The sequence below is a fragment of the Taudactylus pleione genome, unplaced genomic scaffold, assembly GCF_031769625.1.
Source record: "Taudactylus pleione unplaced genomic scaffold, aTauple2 ptg000013l, whole genome shotgun sequence".
NCBI classification, from domain to species: domain Eukaryota; kingdom Metazoa; phylum Chordata; class Amphibia; order Anura; family Myobatrachidae; genus Taudactylus; species Taudactylus pleione.
Genome location: NW_028284416.1, coordinates 1,321,846 through 1,340,079, shown reverse-complemented (window position 1 = coordinate 1,340,079; position 18,234 = coordinate 1,321,846). Strand labels below are relative to the sequence as shown.

Here is an 18,234-nt window from a genome sequence, read left to right as displayed (position 1 = left end):
TTAGCATACATCTTGGAATCAGGCTCTTAGCTCTCAAAGATCCCATATTCACTTTGCTTAGCTTCTCTTCCTGCAGGAAATTTTCACATTGCATTGACCATCATGAGAAGACAAGAGCTGGAGGTTCCAATTCTTTGTTATAATATAATGAGCCAGATCATTATCGTGAATGTAATCTACTTATTATAGTTATATAATTACTTGTGATTTGTGTACACAAAAAAAAGTAAAGCTACCTGACCACTTCTGAGTAGACCCTGGGATCTCACTGACTTTACTGAGCAGTAAGTATGACAGATAAACCTTTTGGGAATGTCGTTCTCTTCTGCTACATGTTACTTATTGCCACTGATAATCAGTTTTCACACCTATCTGACACTACTATCCCCATCTCTGTCGTGCTGTCAGTCGGTAGAGGACTACGGAAACGATTTTCCGAAGCTGACTCTATTTGGTCACCGAGAGCTTCATCTGTTGGACATCTCTGATCATTACCACGGCTGTACAGGAAGCCGCACCAGCCGGTGAATATGTGCCTAAATCTGTCTGAGGCAAAACAGTATAATATGGGATCTATTATGCAATTTGTTTGTGATAAAATCCATGTAATATAGATGGCAATCTCAACTCTGTCAATTAAAGAGCACAAGGCTGGAAAAAATAATTTGAGTGTGATGCCCACCGCTCTGGTGATATGTGGGGGAATATAACAGATGACAAATATGATTAAAGAGATAAATATGGTCTGTACGGATTTGGACACCATGACTTTGCTGAGAGCGTTCATAGGTTTCACCGTGAGAATATATCGACTCAGGAGAGTGTAGCAGACCAATGTTATGGAGAAAGGAATGAGGACACCAGAGAAGAGTATGACCATGTTCCACACAAAGTATAAAAGTGCTTGTTCACTTTGATGAAAACTGAGACATTTTCTAACTCCGTGAACTACAGAAGTTTTTAGAACAAAGAAAAAGGGAATTCCTTGCACAAAGAGACAACCCCAGACAGCGAGGCAAAGATTTGTGATGAACGGCTTCTTGGTCCAGACGGTTCTTTTAACTTTGCAGGCAACAGTAAAATATCTGTGGATGCTGATTAATGTGAGGAAATAGATACTTCCATACATGTGAGTGCTGAGCAGGAAGACCTTACACTGGCAGAGGAATGTCCCGAAAATCCAGTTGTCTGTCAAGAAGTCTCCAATGATCAGAGGAATTGCCGGAGTGATGATGGCATCGGAGATGGCCAAGTTGAACTGGAGAACCACAGTTGAGTTCCATTGTTTTACCCGAAACCAGAAAATCCATAGACTGATACAGTTCAACACAAAGCCAGCTAAGATGATGATGCTCATGAAGATGGGGTATAAGAGGTGAATACTTTGAGGCCGATAGCCACTGCAATTCCCCGACATGTTCTGCATAGCGATAGGCCACCGAGCTGAAAATCAAATAACAGGGTGTTATACCCCTACTGTAAGAAGTGAGGCTGTTGCCATGACAACCAGTGATGGAATTAAGAGAAAAGTCTTCAAAGTTCTGGAGAGATCAAAGGACACAAGAAGTGAGGGGACGGGGGGAAATGCTGAGAAGCTGAGGGCGGCTTGTGAGAATAATGAGCTGCAGACAGACTGGAGTGATGGAAAGAAACTATTGGTGGAAAGCAAAGTGTGCTCCATAGAGAGAGAGAGGGAGAGAGACAGGCTGAGGGTCTGACAGACTGGACTGTAAGAAATGGAAAAGTATAAAGGAAGAGATTTATCAAACCTTTAGTGGAGATCAGTGGAAGTTACCTTGTGAAAACGCGTTGGAGAAACACACCGACTTCAACCTACACAAATATATAAATCATTTCTGACTATAGCTAACTCAGGACTTTACAATGCACCTGGTCCCATACAGCCACCTGAGCACACATGAACCCTTCCAATAAATATCTCACATCCACAGCCCACACCCCTGCTTTGACCCAAAGGGGACCTCTGAATATTAAGGGGGCGTAGGGCACAAGCTGCAGACACAAAGATCCACATTACAACATCGACCACCCTAAGTACAGTGGCACCGTATATTTCCAGCCGGGGCACTGGAAGGCTTCCCAGGGTAATTACCACCACAAAACACGGAGTCCACGGCCAGACTTCTACAGCCAGACACATAAACACCAGAATGGCTCGCGGTAATCAGTAGCCATGACACAACCCTGGGGTAAGACTTCTAACATGAGATGCATGACACCGCACCCCCATAGTATACGCGGTATACTTGGATCTATTAGGAATGGATCTCCTTTGCCCCATAGGCACCAGTTTTTATTTTCCTTCACTTTACTTATGTTTATCGGACCATATTAGGTATTCTAATAAATGTATTACAGGCTTTAGTGAACTTAGTTTGACCCTGCTCTCCTCAGTCCCTTCTGGGCATTTGCAACCCAGGAGAAGACTTATTCCTTCAGCCAGCAACCCCTTAGTCTGGGAAAATCCCTGGGGACCCTTTGGTGGAGCTGGTTGTAGGGCAGAGAGCCCAGCGGGTGGGCTGTAGCTGGGGTCCCTGAGCCAGTTGGGGAGCTGGGAGCTGAGGTGGGCCAGCCAGGAAATGTTATAAAGGAGGGCAGTGTGAGGGAGAAGGGAAGACACTGATGGGAACATGCCAGCGAAACAACTCTAGCATGTAACAACAAGCAGTTCGTCACCTACAGTGGGAGATGGGGAAGGAGCTGCACAGCGGAACTGCCATGTAGCCAGAGGAGAGTTGAGTGTACCTGCAGAAAGGGAGCGGCTGAGGGCACAGGGAGCTGCCTCAGTGAAGTGAATCCCGGCTGCGGTAAGACGTCGCAAGACCCCACTGCAAGGACCCTGACCCGCGGAATGCTGCTGATACTACTGCTGTGCCTGCTGCTAGGAGAGCTTGCTCTTGGAGGAAGGCTGCTGCTGCTCCCAGCCCCAGAGGAAGACCAGCAGGGAAAACTGCCACTAACAGAAAGGCATCACAGGCTGCTACCTGGACTGCTGCCGGAGCGCTGGAGGAGGAGCCTGAACTGCCACTGCGGGGACCTGCCGGATGTGAGGTGTGAAATCGGAGGACCGCTGGAGTGCCTGCTCCGTGAGGGCTGCCGTGCTGCCTATCTGTAGGTACCCTGTACCACTGTAAGCTTCTTAGGTGAGATGGGGGCTTTGGTTGGTTCCCCCCCCTCTCAGCCTAATATTTGTAGAGGGGGGTCAGGGCCTTATTTCACTTTTGGACAGAGGGGTCCAGCTAGGCAAAAATCTAGAGGGATACGTGAGCTGCCCAATAATGATTCTTTAATAATGGTTGATGAAATCTGTGTGTGCAGGAAGCATTTGGTGTAAAGCTACTGTACCTATATGGGTTGTAATTCTGACTAGAGCCATTGCTATAGTTGCCTTCAGTAGTTGGCATATCGTAGTAAGCTAGAGGGGACACCCTAGGGTCAGATTAGGAGCAAGTGCTGAGCTTGATTCATATTTATCTGCAATTGTTTTTTTCATTAGACATTCGTAAATGCAGCTCAGGTCTATCTGTTAGCAATGTTGTCTTATGTGGGGTTTCCCACCTGCTAATTTAATTAAATGTGAAAGAAAAATGTTTAGAGACTGGTGTCATGCCGATGTATTTCATGCTCTTGTGATGGGAAATATGTAATCGCTGTTATCTATACATGTATCACATATCCATTTACAGTTCTCACTCAAATGCTTGTTAGTTAGCAATGAACCACTTTACTGTGCTAATGTGTGAAGACTCTCAGGGCCTGATTCAGAGCCGGACACTCTGAATCAGGGCGTTTTTGTTTTTTTTTAATGTTGAGGCGTCTTGGACGCTCGCATAGCTGAGGGTTACCACCCACAGCTTATGCGAGCGTCCATGATGATGGTCGCGATGGTCAAGACCATCGCGACCATCGGGCTTGCGACGAGACCCTTGCGGTAGGGTCTCGTTGCCACAAGCCCAAGAGTGCTTTTGGCTCTATCAGAACCAAAAGCACTCGTGATGTCAGTGGGGCCGGCCCCAGAAGGTAGGCGTTCCCATGGGAACGCCTCCGTCTGGGCAGACACGCCCCCGGCCCGCCCACCAAAGGGGGCGTGCTGTCACTCAACATCGACAGCACGCCCCCTTTGTAGCGAGACCCGGAGCGACGGCTTCCCCGTCGCTATCCGGGTCTCGCGCATGCGCACGACGGAGCCGGCTCCATCGTGCGCTTGCGCACTGGGCAACCATCTACCCGCTTGCGAGCGAATAGCGCTCGCAAGCGGGCCTGAATCAGGCCCTCAGTGAGCTACTTAATAAGGTTAAATGTTGTTTATAGTGAAATGTATAACATTTAGGTGCTGGGGGCTGTGTGGCAATTGAGCTATTATATACTGCCTGACGAATGTTAAAGAAAATGATACTATGTCAAATTGCTATTGTTCATCTGTAATCCGCATTTATGCATTATCCTGCTGGAGAAATGTTGGAATCTAATATTGCTACATGTGCAGAAGTTTATTGTTATACTGGTTCTACTGGCCAGTGTAAAAGTGAATAGTGAATAGGACCTGTTATGCTTAAAACCCGTCTAGTAGCTTATTAGAAGTCCGAACTTGATATTTCTTACATGCAAAGTTGTGGTTTCTAACAATCTGTGCTTGTGCAAAAAGGGTATTGTAAGGAAATGTACGTTATGACAAGTGCTGTTGGTTGCTTGCAAAGGACTGTACTTCCTTATGCTTACCACTGTAAAGGACTGTACTTATGCTTACCACTGTAAAGGACTGTACTTGCTTATGCTTACCACTGTAAAGGACTGTACTTATGCTTATCACTGCAAAGGACTGTACTTGCTTATGCTTACCACTGTAAAGGACTGTACTTATGCTTACCACTGGTAAAGGACTGTACTTGCTTATGCTTACCACTGTAAAGGACTGTACTTATGCTTACCACTGCAAAGGACTGTACTTATGCTTACCACTATAAAGGACAGTACTTACCACTGCAAAGGACTGTACTTGATTATGCTTACCACTGTAAAGGACTGTACTTATGCTTACCACTGCAAAGGACTGTACTTGCTTATGCTTACCACTGTAAAGGACTGTACTTGCTTATGCTTATCACTGTAAAGGACTGTAATTATGCTTACCACTGCAAAGGACTATACTTGCTTATGCTTACCACTGCAAAGGACTGTACTTATGCTTACCACTGCAAAGGACTGTACTTGCTTATGCTTACCACTGTAAAGGACTGTACTTATGCTTACCACTGCAAAGGACTGTACTTGCTTATGCTTACCACTGTAAAGGACTGTACTTATGCTTACCACTGTAAAGGACTGTACTTGCTTATGCTTATTACCACTGTAAAGGACTGTACTTATGCTTACCACTGCAAAGGACTGTACTTGCTTATGCTTACCACTGTAAAGGACTGTACTTATGCTTACCATTGCAAAGGACTGTACTTATGCTTACCACTGTAAAGGACTGTACTTGCTTATGCTTACCACTGCAAAGGACTGTACTTATGCTTACCACTGTAAAGGACTGTACTTGCTTATGCTTATCACTGTAAAGGACTGTACTTATGTTTACCACTGCAAAGGACAGTACTTGCTTATGCTTACCACTGTAAAGGACTGTGCTTATGCTTACCACTGTAAAGGACTGTGCTTATGCTTACCACTGTAAAGGACTGTACTTATGCTTACCACTGCAAAGGACTGTACTTGCTTATGCTTACCACTATAAAGGACTGTACTTATGCTTACACTGTAAAGGACTGTACTTGCTTGTAAATTTCCATTGCAAAGGACTGTACTTCCTTATGCTTACCACTGTAAATGACTGTACTTATGCTTACCACTGTAAAGGATTGTACTTGCTTATGCTTACCACTGTAAAGGACTGTACTTATGTTTACCACTGCAAAGGACTGTACTTGCTTATGCTTACCACTGTAAAGGACTGTACTTATGCTTACCATTGCAAAGGACTGTACTTATGCTTACCATTGTAAAGGATTGTACTTGCTTATGCTTACCACTGTAAAGGACTGTACCGCAAGGCCCGGAGTGATTTTGGCTCTATCAGAGCCAAAATCACTCCCACTGACATCACTAGTGATGTCAGTGGGCCGGCTTCTGATGGTAGGCGTTCCCTTGGGAACGCCCCCGTCAGGGAGGTACGCCCCCGGCACGCCCACCAAAGGGGACGTGCTGTCAATCAACATCGACAGCACGCCCCCTTTGATCAGACACAATGAGCGAAGGAAAGTCCTTCGCTCATCGCGTCTGGCGCATGCGCACGACGGAGCTCCCGCCGTCGTGCGCATGCGCAGTGCACAACATCGACCCACTTGCGAGCGGACAGCCGCTCGCGAGTGGGTCTGAATCAGGCCCATAGTTCAAACCGTTTGCAAAATCGTTCAAATCATTGGTCAAATCGTTCAATAGTTCAATCGTTAATCTGACACATCTGACCGTGTGTATGATCCATAATACCGTTGAACTGCAGGCAAATCCTTGTTTTCACTGTTAATGCTGTAATGTGTTTTTCTTTTTTAAATATATAACACGAAGTGTAATTGTGTTCTGAAACAAGTTGTTTTAGGAAATGTTTATTGTGGTGCAGGAGTTGTTGTAACACAGCTCTTTTAAGGGAAGCTGAGATAATGTACTAAATGTACCATTGTTATCTGTCAATTGTCTCTTGCATAATAAAATTGCGTTGTACCATTATAATGTTTGTCATGGTGTCTGTTGATAGATAAGGAAACACATATCACCCAGGTTGCCTGTCTGATGATATTCAAACCTGGGGCCTGATTCAGAGCCGTTCGTAAGCGGCCGCTCGTTCGCTCCGAGCGATGTTTGCCCAACTGCGCATGCGTACGGATCGTTATACACATGCGCGAACCAGTCAGTGCGGTCGAAATTCATGTGCTCGCAAAATAGCGAATGCCGGATAATTTGAGTGACAGAAAGAGGCGTATGTGGGTGGTAACAGGGGAAGGTGCTTGAAAATGGGGAGTGGAGATCCGATCGCAGGCGTGCTTAAAGGACAAAACGGGCGTTTTATGGGTGTGCATAATTAAAACAGCAGCGTCATTGAGCACGTCACTGGGTTATTTTATAGCCAGAACTGCTCGCAAAATTGTGGTAGCAAAAACCAACCACAAGAATAGCGAGCAGTTCATACCCTGTTCGATGTACTCGATTAATCTAATAAATAGCGGACATGACGTAGGATGCGAGCGGCCAGGGGACGTAGTTTCCCAAAAAACGACTGCAAGTTTTGTTCGCTCATTCAGACCTAGAGGTGTGAACAGACCGCAAAGAGCGAACGGTTCATTTGAATAGCCACCCCTTTTTTTTGAACGAACGACTGCAAATAGCGACCGGCTCTGAATCAGGCCCCTGGTCCCTAGTAAAAATGGGACACTATACAAGTGCCACTGTTACAGACTATATATCTATCCATAGGAAGAATCCCTTGTACCTTACACACCGTTTGCCTTTAGGATATTCCAATACTGACCACGCTGATATTTCCTAGACAGTCGGTCACCTTGGCAACCTTTGTATTATATATCACTATTGTTTATTCCTTAATTTTGAATATATTATGCGACTATCAGGTTATGTATGCGATATTAGTAAAGTGATTTATTTTATTAGACAACATGACCTGTTGGGAGAAGCTGAGCAACACCGGGAACTGGGAGACATTGCTATAGAACAATTACACTTTCCCCACACATATACGCAGAAAAGGTTTTTCATTAAACTAAATATTTTCTTTGATATAATTTCCCATTGACATCAAGATTTCTCACTGATGATGAGTCGATGGTCTACAGGAAAATGGCGGATGAAGGAGAAAGTATTATATAGAGGAGAGTGTAATTAGTAATAATTACAGAGCAGAGCACTCACCTCACTCACGTCGCAGATGCAGGATTCTGAATAGCCTCCAATAATTAATTGTGAAAAAAGCGACTTGAAGAAGTTGTAATTAAACTTCCTGTCAGTGCTTTTGTCACCTTATTTTTTTCTTTCGAGAAATGGAATATCAGATTCTAAATTATATTTAATCTCTGTAAGGGAAGTGAGAGCTGCCATCCTGTCACCATCTATATTAAACATATAAATAGAGCATGGTGGATACACTAATGCACTAAGTTGTAGTGGGGGGTAATGTGAGTATGGCCTAAAAACAGTGGGCCTGAGGCAGCAGTGCTCTGCTGAATGCAGATTCCCAATGTTCGGGAATCTGCGCAGGTGCATGTGCAGAGCAGGTATGTGATCCCGCTCGCAGACTGTCAGCTGACTGTCAGTGATTGTCAGTCTGCTCCCATTTGGGGACGGGGAGCGGGCGGCTGTGAGGTTCTGGTTTTGTTGTGGGCCCGGGGTGGTAATAGGAGCAGACACTGAAGCAGATTTAAAAATAAACGTTGAGTTTTTAATGAGTGGCTTAACAGACATGAATGTGGCAAAACAGAAAGTCCGGGTTTAGTACTAAAGTGCACTTGGGAACTGTAGTGATGCAATGGGAAAAAGTCCAGGTAGTGATAACAGAAGGCAGTCCAGTATTCCAGGCTTTGTGAGGCTGAAAGGAATTGCAGACTGAAGTGAATTATAATGTCCAGAGGATTTGCAAGTGGAGGCAGGGTGCAGGGTAGCAGCTGACACAGGTACTCAGGCAAGGGAGAGGCAATAGGAGGAGGCAGGGGATTCCAGCAGGGTATGGAGCAGGTCAGGTAAGCAGGCTAAGGCAAAGATCCAACAGGCAGGCAGACAAGCTCAGGAACTCTTTCTCAGCTTGGGCTGAGAAACACGTTGCACTGGCAATGAGAGGAAGCTCGGCACTCCCTTAAATACCCAGTGCCGCACTGTGAGAGGCTAGAGAGAGCATGTGACACACCAGGATAGGGCAACTGAGTCACATGTCCGGAGGCAAGATGGCGGCGCCCATGCCAGAACGGAACGGAAGCACCACCAGGCCTAACCAGACCAGAATGACAGTATGCCCACACAGGACTACGCGCAGCCAATGCACCCCGCCAGACACCAGCGCCACCGCCAGACGCCCCTCGCCATAGCATCCTCACAGGTATTACCCGTTGACCACCATGCCAAGAAAACCTGGTCGTGACAGCGGCGATGTCCTCCGTTTCCTGAAACTGAGGCCAGGATCTCCGTCTCGGCTCTCCACATTCCTATAATCACAACACTGAAGGATACAGCTCATTGTGCTGATAAAACTGTCAATCTTGAATTCCCAATTACCGATTAGTCAATTAAAACTCTGACAGGCACTGCTTATTGGCTAATACTAGTGTCAATCATGGCTATCGCAGGACCATCAGACTTTCTCCTGTTTAGGCTCTCCGTATTCCTATAATCCCAACACTGCAGGATGCTGTTCATTGGCTGATTAAATTGTCAATCACGAATCCGCAACGCTGATTGGTGAAGAGCCAGGTTACAGTCAGATGCAACCGGGAGGACAGGTTGCTCCTATGATTAAGTTGACATCGCGAAACGCGCGACAGGATAGCACGCAGCGTGCACCATTAGCATGCCTCGTGTGTTTTAATTATCTGTTTCCACTGAATCCACAATGTACTCTTGATGTTGCGATAACAGATGCATAACTGAATGTGACAAGCGCTACACCCTACTTGAGTGTATACTATATGTTGAGTGATTTATGGTGTAACTAATAAGAGTGTGACAGTGTCACAGACAACCTTATTGTATATGCCTGAGAGGAGATTACATCTGTGATAACATCGCAAATGCTCTATTGGTGAGGGGATATAATTACCTATACTTACCGCATCCCAGCAGAATAACCAGGGATTGAAATATGTTACAGATGTAACTAAATTAATTGATACAAGTAAAATGTATCAAATCTGAATGCTACTCTAAGATACACATGTACATGAGAATCATGCGGCCTACACACGGTATGACCTTGCAGGAGGATATGAACGACAATGATATTGTTCATATCGTTATCGTTCATATCGTCCTGTTTTGGGAGCCCTTCCAACCCTCCAACGATGGACGATGCGCAGGCACGGATGGTCGATATCGATATCAACCATCGCCCGTGCATGCAGTCCAACCTGGTTGATATCGACCAGGTTAGCCTAGTTACTATAGGGTCCCACGATCATTAATCACGGGTTGTTATAGTCGTTCGGGGGTTGATGCATGTGCTGGATGTTTGATAGCGAACATCTAGCACATGCAGGACGATCAGACACTGATCAGTTGTGATTCACTAGCATTTAAGGACACATAATATACTGGACCCAGGGCCTGATTCAGACCCGCTCGCTAAGGCGATTTCCCCCCATCTGTGCATGCGTGTAATTCGCAGTGCGCAAGTCATTCATTGCGATCTGATTTTGGTAGCTCGTAAGCCACTATCAGGTCGCTGCTTTGAGTGACAGATAGCGCCGTTTGTGGGTGGTAACAGGGGAAGGTGCATGTGAACGGGGGAGTGGTGTTGCGAACGCAGGTGTGTCTGCCCACCAAAATGGCGTTTAAAGGGCGTGCATAATTAGCAAAGTAGCGTCATTGTACAAGTCATCTGCATGTATTTCAGCCCGCACTGATCGCTGTGCTTGCGGAAGGTTAAGGCAACCCCAAGGGCTGCGAGCAGCTCCGAAGGCTCACGATGGTCCCGATTAATCCTTCATTTCCCGGAGATGACGTCTGTTGCGAGAGGTAAGGGGGCGTCTTTAGACACTTGCGATCACACTTTGCTGTAGCTTGCTAAAACGTAGTGGGCGTCCTTATGCAACGCAGTGCAAGCACTTCATTTAAATAACCGGCCCCTTTTTGCAAGCGAGCGACCGCAACTTGCAAGCGGGTCTGAATCAGGCCCCCAGTGTATAAGAATAACAGGATTATACAGTAATTATCAATCAATGAGTACACCACAATACACTAGAGTATGATATACAGTATATTGTTGAGATTATTGAAAGTGTGGAGAAATAATTGTGGATGACAGAGTTTTAAATCACGTATACAATTTTTAGTATATAAAAAAAACAAAATAAAAATATTTAGCAATTTTATTCTTTATGATTTAATAAAAGTTATGTTTTAAATTCACCTAGGGTCACTATATAATAAATGACGGAATATGTTTAGTCTTTTTGATTTAATTGTGATTCTTATTCCAGGGTGCACCTCCCCCTATAACAATTATGTACTGAACTAGCAACTAGACCTGTGCGTACATTGCTCTCTCTCTTGAATATTATGCATTACCATATCTGCAAGGATTGCATTTACAAAGCTGCCTGTGTACATACATCATATATCTATAGCTTGCGTGTATACATCATATATCTATAGCCTGCGTGCAGCTTTGCAATTGCGATCCTTGCTGAATCAGGCCCTCCGTTTCCTCTACCATGTAAATCTACAAACATGAAATTTCTCTTTTCCTCTTCATTAAGTGATATGTGGAGAAGCCTTGATGTCCTGTAGGGTGATGTGTGGAGATGCCTTGATGTCCTGTGGAGTGATGTGTGAAGTTGTCTTGATGTCATGTAGGGTGCTGTGTGGAGATGCCTTGATGTCCTGTATGGAGATGTGTGGAGATGCCATGATGTCCTGTAGGGTGATGTGTGAAGTTTCCTTGATGTCCTGTAGGGTGATGTGTGAAAATGCCATGATGTCCTGTAGGGAGATGTGTGGAGATGCCATGATGTCCTGTAGGGTGATGTGTGAAGTTGCCTTGATGTCCTGTAGGGTGATGTGTGAAGTTGCCTTGATGTCCTGTAGGGTGATGTGTGAAGTTGCCTTGATGTCCTGTAGGGTGCTGTGTGGAGATACCATGATGTCCTGTAGGGAGATGTGTGGAGATGCCATGATGTACTGTAGGGTGATGTGTGAAGTTGCCTTGATGTCCTGTAGGGTGATGTGTGAAGTTGCCTTGATGTCCTGTAGGGTGATGTGTGAAGTTGCCTTGATGTCCTGTAGGGTGATGTGTGGAGATGCCATGATGTCCTGTAGGGAGATGTGTGGAGATGCCATGATGTCCTGTAGGGTGATGTGTGAAGTTTCCTTGATGTCCTGTGGGTGATGTGTGAAGTTGCCTTGATGTCCTGTAGGGTGATGTGTGGAGATGCCTATGCTGTAAGGTGATGTGTGGAGATGCCTTGATGTCCTGTAGGTTGCTGTGTGGAGACACCTAGATGTTCTGTAGGGTGACGTGTCTTGATTTTTTGTTCTCTTGTAGGGTGCTGTGTGGAGATGCCTTGATGCTCTTTAGGGTGATGTGTAGAGAGGCTTTTATGTTATGTAGGGTGCTGTTTGGAGATGCCTATCCCGTAAGGTGATGTGTAGATATGCTTTTATGTTCGGTAGGATGCTGTGTGGCGATGCCTATGCTGTAGGGTGATGTGTAGAGACTCCTTTATGTTCTCTAAGGTGATGTGTGGAGATGCCTTGACGTCCTGTAGGGTGCTGTGTGAAGATGCTTTGATGTTCTGTAGGGTGATGTGTAGAGATACCTTTATGTTCTGTAGGGTGATGTGTGGAGATGCTTTGATGTTCTGTAGGGTAATGTGTGGAGGGATGATAGCCAAGGGTTGATGTCCAGTAAGAAGAGCAGGTGATGGCTGTTGGTAGGAGGCATAAGAAATAAACCTATAAAGCTGTAGAACCAGTTGTGTATCTTTATAGGAGGTTGGGTAAGGAAAGAAGAAACTAAGAGATAAAGAAGGGCCAAGATAATATAAATGAAAGGAAAGGGAGAAGTACTAATGAAAGGTGAGACAGAAGAGAAGAGTGCGAGGAGAGAGAAAAGTGTGGTGGAAAGAAGGAATATAACCCTGTCCCCTGTAGCCCACTAAGCCCTGCCTCCTTCTCTGATTGGCTAGCTGTGTAGTACAAGCGAGGATGGTTTCCTGTCAATGATTTCCATACCTCCCAACTTACTTGAAGTTTGCGACTGGAACCTTTGCGTGCTCCTGGAGAAACAGCCAGGCTTTGTCGGATATGCCATGCCTGTGAGCCACGCGAACCATGTTTAGCACTCTGGGGGCATGCCCAATGCTGCAGGAAATGCTGAGCAAGCCTCTAATTCCTTTCTGCAGTGAATAGACGCCACGTGTATGTGCATGCCATCTATTCACCGCTTGCTCTGTTAAGCAGGCAGCGTGTGAAAGGGGGACTCCCAACCAACCTCCGTGGGACACTGCAGCCCTAGAGTGAGATAGCTGGATGGTGCTCGATAAGCGGACTGTCCTGCCAATTTAGGACAGATGAGTGGTATGGATTTCATGCCATCCATGCTAAGCACAGATGTCACCACCAATGGAGGCAATCAATGGTTAACCCTCCCATGGCCATCCCTACCTCTCCTCCAGTAAGTCCAAGTGATAAATGGGGAGAGGAGGTCCAAGTGGCAGGTACTGGGGAGACGGTGATAATCTTTGTGGGTCCATGAGACAGATCCGGGAGGGTGATCTACCCATTGGTATCTGTGTGTACCATGTGTTGTGCGTGTCTGTCCCATGTGTGTCTGTGTGGTGTGTGTCCTATATATTGACTTTATGTGTCTGTCTTTCTGTCTCATACCCGCTGACTCTCTCAGGACTTCTGGGAGGCTCCCACATTTGGGTAGAATCTCCTTGAGAAATGGGCAACTCTCTCACAACCAGTTGGCCACCGCCACCTCTTAGGCGAAGTGGGAAGTACAAGGGGCATGTTGATATGATTTGCTATGATGCAAAGCCGGGAATCTATTTGCAGTGCCTGCACCCATCCCTCTCACCTAAACCTCCCTCTCCACGAACCTCCCGATGAGAGACTTGCTGACGTCAGTAAGTTTGGTCTGTCTGTGTGTCTTCTGCACATAAACTCATTTTGGCTACAAGACAAGTAAGATGGCCACGAGAGGGCATGCTGTCGTGGCCACTTCTCCTATGGGCCTTTGCGGAGCTGAGTTGTGAGACAACTCACGGCTCTATCTCCACCTCCATTAGCCACCACCAGCCAGCACCCATCGAGGCAAGAGAAGGCACTGGCACCGCAGCAGGGACGGTCCTGACTCCCACTCCTAGACATGGCTGAAGAGGCAGATGGTCAGATCACCACCAGACAAGAATGAGTCTGTTTTAGCTCAGGCTGGTAGAGGGGCAGGCACTGGGCATTAGGGTGCTGCTGCCTGCTGTTTCTGACTCGGGGCCTTTATTAACGAATTATTAACGAAGCATAACCCCTGTAGCGCTTGCTAAAGGGGTAATGTCATCCTTTCTGGATTTAACAAACAGCGGTAATCTGTAATCTAAGATTACTTCTGTTTATTACAGCATCGTTCTTGCCATTTTTAGATGGCGAGAGCGATGCAGTCTCCATTGATGGCAATGGGGACCTGGCACTTCAGCAAAGCCCGGACCACGTGTCATGCACATGCGCAGACGAACCGTCGCACATACGCATTACACAAGACCCCATCGCTGGCAGCGTTAGGCTGCCTGCAGCCTAGCAGAGGACCTCTCAGACGAGGAGGACTTTGCCGGAGGGGTAAGAATTGGTAAATACCAGTGGCGGTTTTTTGTTTGCATCACAGTGATACTAAACGAAAAATGCAGCTGGTGTTTACCTTCGTTAATAAATGGGGCCTTCAGGGCCTAATTTATGAAGGAGTTTTATCATTCACTACGAGTGATAAAACTCGTTGCGTATGATAAATGGTGCTCCAGCCAATCAGCTCCCAACTGTCATGTTTCAATCATATGACAATTAGGAGCTGATTGACTGGAGCACCATTATCATACGCAATGAGCTTTACCACTCACTGAAGCACCGAGACTGTTCCCTCTCACGTGCTTTCTCTCTATGTGGCGAAGATCTACCCAGATACTCAAGGAAATCAGGGCCTGATTCAGAGCCGGACGCTCTGAACGAGCGCCCACTCTGAATCAGGGCGTTTTTTGTTTTTTTTTGTAGCGGCCTCTTGGACGCTCGCATAGCTGTGGGTTACCGCCCACAGCTTATGCGAGCATCCATGATGATGGTCGCGATGGTCAAGACCATCGCAACCATCGGGCTTGCGACGAGACCTTTGCGGTAGGGTCTCATTGCCGCAAGCACTGGAGTGCTTTTGGCTCTATCAGAGCCAAAAGCACTCCCACTGACATCACTTGTGATGTCAGTGGGGCCGGCCCCAGATGGTAGGCGCTCCCATGAGAACGCCTCCGTCTGGGCAGCAACGCCCCCGGCACGCCCACCAAAGGGGGCGTGCTGTCACTCACCATCGACAGCACACCCCCTTTGGTGCGAGACCCATAACGACGGCTAGGCCGTCGTTATTCGGGTCTCGGGCATGCGCACGACGGAGCCGACTCCATCGTGCGCATGCCCACTTGGCCAACATCGACCCGCTTGCGAGCACTCAGCGCTCGCGAGCGGGTCTGTATTAGGCCCTCAGATCATCCAGAGATGTTGGCAATTCTCTGGACGCTAGTTCATCCCTCATTTGCTCTGACAGACCTTGCTTAAACCAAGGCTTAGTTGTTCCATCTTAATTCTGAGGCGAGGGTTCGGAAATTGCACAGCATGTTGTCCCGCAGATTGGTTGCCTTGCTTCAAACTGCAGTATAGCCGACCCTGCGGAGGATACTTGCCCAGGCTCATCGAAGACCTTCCGGAAGGCTGCTGGGAAATCAGCATTGTTATTAACCAGAGGGTAATTTCTTTCCTATAACGGAGAAACTCAAGTCAACGCCTACCGAGACAGCAGCGAGATAACATAAGCCACTTTTGTCCTCCCGGAAGGGAAGTTTGTTGCCTGGATCTCGAACTGAATCGAAAACGGATTCAGGAAACCTCAACAGCCTCCCCGTCATACTTAGAGGGATTCGGAATCCGTAACGGTGCGGAAGCACCTGCAGTTGAACGGCCATCACAGGAGGTGGAGCTGGTTGTACCAGAGGTGGCTGAGTGACACCAACTTGTTGCCTTAGCATTTGTAAGCACTGCATGTGATAGGGAACATAGGGCCTGATTCAGACCCACTCGCAAGCGGCTGTCCGCTCGCAAGTGGGCCGATGGTGTGCACTGCGCATGCGCATGACGGCGGGAGCTCCGTCGTGCGCATGCGCCAGACGCGACGAGCGAAGGACTTTCCTTCGCTCGTTGAGTCTGATCAAAGGGGGCGTGCTGTCAATGTTGATTGACAGCACGCCCCCTTTGGTGGGCGTGCCTCCCTGACGGGGGCGTTCCCAAGGGAACGCCTACCGTCAGAAGCCGGCCCACTGACATCACTAGTGATGTCAGTGGGAGTGATTTTGGCTCTGATAGAGCCAAAATCACTCCGGGCCTTGCGGTTGAAAAACTCAACCGCAGGCTCCGGCTCGCAGTGGCGATGGTCGCGATGGTCAAGACCATCGCGGCCATCAAACTGCACGCTCGTATAGGCTGTGGGTGGTGACCCACAGCTATACGCGCGTCCAGGAGTACGCTCCATAATTATGGAGGGCGGCCCTCATTCAGAGCGTGCGCTCTGCTCAGAGCGTACTGCTCTGAATGAGGGCCATAGATTGTAAGCTCCACTGGGGCAGGGACTGATGTGAATGGCCAAATATTTTCTGAATTTCCTCAGTTTTGTATATTTGGCACCAGACTGGGGTCTGTTTTGTGTACTGCACCCCAGAATGGGCTCTGCGTTGTAGCCTCTGGAGTGAGAGGGGGGAAGCAGGCTGAGGTACATGGTCAGGTGGAATAACATTTTTGATGGTGGCCCTTTGGGCAACTAGATGTCTGTGGTTTTGTGGCTTGATGTAACGCAATAACATAAACCATCACCTAGTGCAATAAACAAATATGTATTTATTTGTCACACATATACAGTACATCAAACACATTATGGAGATTAGAACAAGGATAACAGATACCAGAAGCAGATATAACAGATTGCAGAAGGGGGACGATGCCTGGAATAGAATGCAATTATCACACGTCTTCCTATTAAACAGCGCTGAGCCCCTCTCAGAAATCTTCCATATCAGGGAAATAAATAAATAATGACGGTAGCGAAGGAATATGGGGTCTATTCACTTAAGCTGGGAACACACTAGGTCGACGGTCATCCGACCCACGACCTGACGATTGGTGAGTACATACACACTTACCAACCATCTACCTGATGTGCCGGGCTTGACAGCTCAACTCGGCTGGCATTTAAATTTGAACTGTCTCAGCGACAGGTCCCTGCAGCAAGAGTACGGGCAATCGGCGGGTCGCCAGTACGCATCAGCAGATCGGATATTTCTGTGAAAAACGTCGCTCACAGACATATCCGCTGTACACACCCGGGAATGCACTATAGATATATCACCCTTGCAATGGAATCTATTCGGGGGAGATGTACTAAGCCTTGAATAGTGATAAGGTTAAGAGAGATAAAGTACCAACCAATCAGCTCCTAACTGTCATTTCACATACACAGCCTGTAAACTAACAGTTAGGAGCTGATTGGTTGCTGTTTATCTCTCTCCCCTTTCTCTCTCTCCAAGGCTTAGTGAATAGACCCATCTCTTGTACTTACTCTAATCTCACATGGGGTCTGACTGAGAAATGTACGTTATTGTTGAGCCGCACAAAAGCGGCTGCGCAGTTCCATCCATCGCAAATGGGAATGCAGCAGGAGGTGTCAGACATCTCCCTGTTGCATGGACTGAGGTCGCAGCCTGGGATCACCGTCAGAAACAATCGTGATTGCTGTCCCTGGCCAGGCTGCGGTGGCTGAAGCTTGCCGCAGCCTGACCGGGTCCTGGCGGCTTGCGAGGCCAGGAAATCTGCGCCCATGGATGGAGATCCTGGCCTCAGCACTCCCAGAGAGCGAGGGTGACACCCCTCCGTTTGTGGGAACGCAGGCCGTCCCTGTCCCCGCACTGCCCCCCAAACGCTTCTGCCTGTCAAGCTCACCGTGTGGTATCGCACGATGCTTTCTGCACATGCGCATAGCGAGCCCTGCGCATACCACTTACCATCGGAGATGTGCGCTTACTATCGGGTTAGCATGCTGTACATCTTGGAATCACGGGTCTATTTACAAAGCTGTGTTAGGAGACAAAGTGAATGGAGATGAGGTACCCGCCAATCAGCTCCCAACTGTCATGTCACAGGCTGTGTTTGAAAAATGACAGTTGGGAGCTGATTGCCCTATCTCCTTTCACTTTGTCT

General features: G+C 47.2%; 1 protein-coding gene across 1 annotated transcript; it reads right to left on the bottom strand.

The window, feature by feature from the left end:
• Positions 1-355: 355 nt before the first annotated feature.
• Positions 356-1,426, bottom strand: LOC148542273 (lysophosphatidic acid receptor 6-like). Its single transcript, XM_088469407.1, has one exon. It carries the CDS (start codon positions 1,424-1,426, stop codon positions 356-358), a length of 1,071 nt encoding a protein of 356 aa, XP_088325533.1.
• Between the last annotated feature and the right edge of the window lie 16,808 nt (positions 1,427-18,234).